This window comes from Mya arenaria, chromosome 5 (assembly GCF_026914265.1).
Source record: "Mya arenaria isolate MELC-2E11 chromosome 5, ASM2691426v1".
In the NCBI taxonomy this organism is placed as follows: Eukaryota; Metazoa; Mollusca; class Bivalvia; order Myida; family Myidae; genus Mya; species Mya arenaria.
The window spans coordinates 14,842,223-14,849,572 of NC_069126.1; the positions used below are offsets into that span (position 1 = coordinate 14,842,223).

The following is a 7,350-nucleotide window of genomic DNA, read 5'->3' on the forward strand; positions in this document are numbered from 1 at the left end:
CTGCACACTGACAGAACTTTGTTCAGTTGCCTGCACACTGACAGGACTTGATAATTGACTGCACATTGACAGCACTTGGTACAGATACCTGCACACTGTAAGTTTTTTTTAGTTGCCTGCACACTGACAGGACTTTGTTCAATTGCCTGCACACTGACAGCGCTTCGTTCAATTGCATGCACACTGACAAAACTATGTTAAATTGCTTGCACACTTAAATAACTTTTAGTATAGATACACAAACAATATAACTGGTTTTTCGTGGATTTTCGCAAAAATCGGCTCGTTCCAAGACTGTGAGAGTGCAGCTTTAAGCTCTACAAAAACAAATATCATAACACATTCAGCAACTTACTCTATTATTATCGCTTCTTCAATCTAGGACAACGTCACCTTCGTTCATATATTATTAATCAATTTCTTCTTTATATAAGGCTTATTCACTATCCACACAAAAAGATAAGATTGTAGCTTAGAATAATCTACATGAAGTTTACAATAATCTACATAAAGTTCAATAGAAAAGTCTGATTATTAATTTATCATTAATTAATAATGAAATTTCTTCTAAAGAATAGTGTATAATATTTTTTTGAATCTTTGAACCTAAAATAGAAAAATACTTACCTTAGAAGTCACTATGTTGAAGACTTAATAAAATTTAAAATCTATTTCCTCGTTACTAAAAATAGAAAGTTGTAGGATCTCCAACAAAAAGGAAATCATAGCAAGGCTTGCTGCCCTTGTTTCAGAAGTGAACTTTACATAACTATCAAATTTTAGCAAAATGTATTTATAATGAACTTGTAACCCACTGGGTGAAGCCAATTTTTCTCCAGGGGTATAATTTGAATAAACATGGTAGATAACCAAAAGACAATGTAACACACCAACTATTTAAGCACTAGGGCTAAAAGTATTTGCCAAAAAAAATGCTTTGTAATTTTTCCTTTAGGTTGAACTGGCAATAAAAGTTCTGCATGGAATTCATTTCTTTGAACAATTTTGAAATAGCACCAACCAAGGATCACTCCTGTGAAGTTTCATTAAAATTGTCCGATGGGTCTAGGAGAAGGTGATGATTATAACAAATTGTTGACGCTTTTCCTTTAGGTTGCCAAGGTTGAAAAACGTTTCAAAGATACGATGCAGATATTGTTTGGAGCTTCACACACAGTGTCTTAGAAAATAAAAGGTTTAAGACTTGTTGATCATAGAATTTCATAATAAAAAACATCATTGTACTATATAACTGGGAACATAAACTTAAAAATCCTTTAGAAAAGTATATACTGATCCTTTAACCGCTCAACATATTGATCTAACGCAATTGTTGGTTACCAAAATAGTGTCGTTCCGATACTTATCCATATCCATGTTTATACAAGTGTTTGATGTTAGAATCTACGTTAGCAGTACAAACCACCGGGGATGAACAAAAATGTCACGTGACCACAAATGCAAGTAGTATTTTGGCTCGATTGATCGTCAATCCAGGTAAGTTTCTTATCGATATGTTTGTTCTACGCGAGAGTTCGTTAAAGTGACATAGTGCAAAAAAGATTGCATTGATTTGTCTTTCGATCGGTGTATTTCTCACCATTCATGTTTGCATACTTTCCAAGAACACTTCGATACAAATAATGTCCAGGAATGCAAACGCATGTAGCTAGTGTTAAAATGTCATAGCTTTAGACAAAAAGCCACATCGATTTCAAATGTATTTCTTTGAATTGCTCAATAATGGTTTTATTTGTTTTATGAATATTTTGTGCGATGCAATTTGTACAAAAACGCATTGTCTGAAGTATTTCAAATTTGGCAAACGCACGTTGGCATTTTCATGAGGCAAACGTACGTAGGCATCTTATACTAAGGAGTTAACGTATTTGTCGTTAGCCTTTAAAACTGAGGGTTTTTTTTATTTCATTTATTTCTAATATCTATTACTATTGCGGTAAGGTTTTTAATTCATATATTAGTATAATTATCAAACATTAGGGAAAGTGAAAAGCTTTATGTAGTTTTACTAAGCTAGATAAACCATCATTTTAAGATTTTAATAAGCGTGTTAGGCATATTTTAGATGAAAATGCCTTTACAGATGATATTCTTTCAACAAACTACAAATTTTATATATATATATATATATATATATATATATATATATATATATATATATATATATATATTTGCGAAGTAAATCAAGTGGCGCTTAATTAACATATGACTCTGTCCGTTCCAGTGATGTCATTTGTTTACCGCGTTTGTTGGAATGCGTTGAAAACGGTATCGGGGCTGAAATTGCATGAGCAACGACATGACGGTGAAGGAACATTTACAGCTGTCAGAAACAGTTTACCCCACGGAGAGCATGACGCGGTGTATGTAAGTGTATTCTATAATACTGTTTTTTCTTTAATATTATTTTAGTGTTATTCTATAATTATCTAATTATCTACCAGTCACAAGCTTAGGCGTTTATATGATAGGTTAACAAAATATTGCAATTACAAGTATTTTAAATTCAAATACAAATAGATATACTTTTTAATGGCATATATGTATTTATACAGGTGCACCACACATGTATGCGATAAGCAGTTTCTGTGCATGCAGGAGGTCACCACACAGACGGACCTGAACAGGCAATGGCGAGGAGTAGATGGCACGACACGTTACATGTGCGACATGTGTGGAATTTCAATAAACTTTAAAGAGAAAATAGACCTAAAGGCTTATATGGACGGCCCAGTGGCGAGAAATCATACCAGTGCGCTGAATGTGGGAACTGTTATCGGCATACAAGTAGCTTGTGCACGCACTAGCCATCACAAACACACCAAATAAAACATCACAATTTAGATTATAAGTATCTTTTAGGCCGAGGGTGCAAGGTTCATCCCAATCCGAGCGTAGGTGTTTTGCGGAAACGAGGTTTACCGAGTTTCCGCAGAACACCCTGCGGGAGGGTTGGGATGAACCTATCTAACACAAGCGGCTATGGTAGATCCTTTTTTCCCACCTCAGTTAAACAAAAACAATTACAAAAATGTTTTCACTGGAACTTCTTTGTGCGTAGTGAAATAATGTGCGTATAGATATGTAAAAATTCGTGGTAGTCATAGATATGCGCGCAGTGATTCAGATTATGTAAATAATCATATCGTTTTTTAAATACTTCTGAATAGAGGACAGCATTATTTCTTGAATTCAGCACGAACATTTTTCTATAGTGCCATTTGTGGCGAGAAAAAAATAATTTTGATTTTTAAAATTGCCACGAAAAAGGCTTTCCACTATGCTACCGACGACAGTCGTTACCAAGAGAAGTAATTGTGTGATCACAATAAAAAATGAGTTCCATACGGGAACTTGTTTTTTCTTTGCCCGTGGGCAAGAGAAGAACTTCCGGCACGGCCAATTTTTTAGGTCTACTTATACTGAGGTAGGAGAAAGTAGAATCTCAGGCAAATCATAACAAAAGTATTGTTTATTAATTATTCGTTATGTTATTTGATTTCTTATCAGTGATTTTATCTGACTATCCGCTTTTATTGTCAATAATTTTATTCAATGTATAGCTGCAACAAGCAGACACATGTCTCCTATTTATTATGATGTCACGACTTAGTTGAATAGTTCCTATGATTTGAGTCTTCTTGAAACTTATTTGTATGAATGTACATGACCTTTTGTGCACTTGCCTTTTTGTGTAAAACTATTCTAAGATATATATTTATTGAATAAATGAAGAAAATTTCCATCATGATTTTGTCTTGTTTCCGGACAGTAGCACTAATACATACAGTTGACAGAATATTTTCAGTGATATAAACATTGTTTCGGGTAGAGCAATACATTGCCAATGTATCATCACAATATCATTTTATGGTTTTAATTATCACAATATCTGTCATTAACAATTATCATGACAGTATTATTATCACATAACATAAAGGATGGTAAAATAAAAGGTTCATTAAACATGTTTAAAGTGTGTTCAAATTAAACGTTTATACTCATGCGATCTGTTCCGAGCATCTTAGAAACGTTGCGTCTGGCCCGCTCCCAGCGCACACCAAGGGTCCCCTTCTGTAATGCATTTCTGTTCTTCGAAACAGTCCCGTACTTAACTGTACTCCAACTCTTTGTATAGAACGGGCGGTTCCTGTAATGTGACATTACAACAGCTTTTTTAATTGTTGAAGATGAACATTTAACAAGCACTGTTTAGTTGCATAGTTATTGGACTCTCTATATACGGGTGCACCCGTTACGATGGCCGGATGTGAGTTTGTTCGTGAACTCATACTTCTCGCAACACTCCCGCTTAATATCGTGCCACTGTTTGTTACCTATTATAATTTTATATAACTTTCTTTACAATGGATATTAAATAATAAAATTGATGAATATCTTAAATATCTTGAACACTTTTTTAGTTTTTAAAGGCTAACGACATATACATTAACACCTTATCATAAAATGCCTACATGCGTTTGCCATTTTAGGTAGACTAAGTACGTTTGCCTCATGAAAATGTAGATAGATAGATAGATAGATAAATCGTTATTTCTTTCACATTTTAAAAACGCATTTTCTTATAAAAAAAAGAATACTATTCTACAATATAAAATGCAATTAATTACAATTTAATGTTTTTTTAAGAACTTAAGTATATTGTGGGCTCCAGAATAAGTTTTCCATCCCATAAGTTTTAAAAACGCATTTTAGAGGAATAAGTTTTTCATTTAAATAAATAAAACAACGACGATTTTGAAAATACTTTGCTTTTATGTAGTTAAAGAAGTATTTTTGTAATATCGGGGCCAGGTATAATCCAAAGAATACTTATATTTTGTACGTGTCATTTTTCCCTTCAGAAACATACAGCAATGAAATGTACAGCGCTACAGAGTCTTCTTTAAGAGAGGACCTAAAGGCAGGGTTTTTCAGTCTTTTGTGCAGTTTTAGCTTTGTTGTATGAAATGATTTTTTTTTTATTTTAGTCAGTAACTTTGATTTTAAAGTTTTATTTGATTTTAGAAAAAAATATATATAATCTTTGTGTACAAATGATTATTTAGATTACAAGGCTTAGGTGTTTTTAAGAAAAAAAGAATAGAACCTATATGGACACGTCCGATGCCTATTGCTAGACGAGAGACACACTACACTACAAGACAATACACACATTACACAAAAATCAAAATATCGTTATTCTAAGTTGATAGGGACAGCCAGTTAATACTAAGTAAGAACTAAATGGGGATTTCAACTAGATTCTGAGCATTAAACACTGCACTTTACAGTACAAAACTTCACAAGCAATAACCACAAAAGACATATAACAATATATAACAATATATACACTAATAATATTGTATATTCATTACTTTTGGGTACCGCCTTGGACGTGGTTGTTATTTTACAGCATAAAGCTTGTTGCCACATGCTATCGTATTCAATTACGTTAATCTCCGAGAGGGAAGTACTGTATTATGTAAACCTCTAAGCGACGTTATCGACACACAGTACACGCAAATAGTGCATCAAGATACATGCTCTCCACTTGCCGGCATTTAGGATTTATATAGAGGTCGCATGTTTCAGACCATCAATGTCCATCTTTAAAAGGGGCACACTGTAAGTCGATGCGATCTATTTTAAATCATCATGATATTTAAATTTTGACTGTTATGATGCAAACAAAAATGGCATACAATTTTGGTTCAGATAAGAAATATAAGTACTATAATTTATAAATTGGCGTTTTTTAACTCGCGAATATGTGGCAACGTAACCTCTTGATTATTTTGTTTCTATAAAGGCTATTTTCTTGTTATCTAAACCCAATTATACCCTTTATGGCAACAAGTAATAAAGTTCCCATTTAATAAGTAAAAAGCTATTTTCGACAATAATAGAAAAATAGTTTTAAACGTGTATCGTTTTCACTTGTACTTTAGTGTTGACGCTCTGAAACATTACCGTTAGACCAATTTATATTGTACTCGTAAAAAAACTAATTTGGGCACTCTTACTTAACTGATATGATCTTGCTGTTGTACATTTGTGTACAAAAGTTCGTCTCATTTCAGATTGAAGAGCACACTGAATTCATGAAGGAAAGTGCAAAGATACTGAAGGAAAAGGGGTATGCAGCTTTAATAGAGAAGTTTGAAAACGAAAGCAGTAAATGGAAATCAAATCCCTTTGAATGTTGCAGTCGTTGGCCAATCGGGAACGCGAAAATCATCATTCATTAATGCAATACGAGGTATCAACCATACAAGTCAGAGGGGCGCTGCCGAAGTAGGTGTTACCGAATGTACAACAGCAATCACACCGTATCCTCATCCAGAACACCAAAACCTTGTCTTCTACGACGTCCCAGATGTTGGAACAGAATCATTTCCAGAGAAAACGTATCTTCAACAGATCGACATAGACAATTATGACTTCTTTATCCTGACAAATTCGACAAGATTTACGGAACTGGACACTTGGCTGGCAAAAGAGGTCATTAGCCGACAGAAGAAATTTTATTTTGTTCGAACAAAGGTAGATTTTGATATCGCCAATAACCAGAAAGTAAACGGAAAATCAAAGGAATACACATTCAATCACATCAGAGAAGACTGCTTGAATCAGCTACGCAAATTTGTTATAAAAGATCCTAAAGTGTTCCTGGTGAACAATCACAATACATACGATTACGATTTCGTGATATTGTCGGAAATATTGATAAAAGAGTTACCGGACCTGAAAAGAGAAGCTATGGCCTTGTCAGTTTCCACCACTTCAGAAGCAGTTTTGAAGGTGAATGTCCAGGTATTGAAGAAGTGAATATACAAAGTAGCAGTTCTTTCAGCTTTGGGGTCAATGTCACCTTTACCAGGCACAGGCATTGCCGTAGATGTAATTATTCTCATTAAAGAAACAAAGTTTTACAAGAAGCAGTTAGGCACTGATGAAGAAACGATCATTGATCTTGCAAATAAATTGGGTGTTACAGTTGATGATATACACCAAAGGCTAGACATACAATCCGCATTTCTACTGCGATCAAGCCTTGCCTTTTTAAATTTCTTTGCGGGAAGCACAATAAGCGGTGTAATAGGAGCAGTCATAAAGCTTGCGCTTCCTGGTGTAGGCAATCTTATTTCTGGGCGGACTGCCTATCCTTTCTGTGTTATAAGTCTACGAAAGAGCTTAAACATGTGTCATGTTGAGGCCTTAAAAGTCCAAGGACATCTGAAAGATTGGATACAATTCAACACATAAGACGTTTTTCTAGAGATGAAATATTTGGTGAACAGATTTTAGGTAACTGTCATTGATTAA

The 7,350-nt window shown here is 34.1% G+C and overlaps 1 protein-coding gene across 1 annotated transcript; it reads left to right on the forward strand.

Moving 5' to 3' along the window:
- Nucleotides 1–2,320: 2,320 nt before the first annotated feature.
- On the forward strand, nucleotides 2,321–6,852 carry LOC128235469 (interferon-inducible GTPase 1-like). The gene is made up of 4 exons (XM_052950287.1): nucleotides 2,321–2,388; nucleotides 2,577–2,808; nucleotides 6,105–6,198; nucleotides 6,368–6,852. The coding sequence occupies exons 1-4, from the start codon at nucleotides 2,321–2,323 to the stop codon at nucleotides 6,850–6,852; spliced, it is 879 nt and encodes a 292-aa protein (XP_052806247.1).
- Nucleotides 6,853–7,350: the final 498 nt, after the last annotated feature.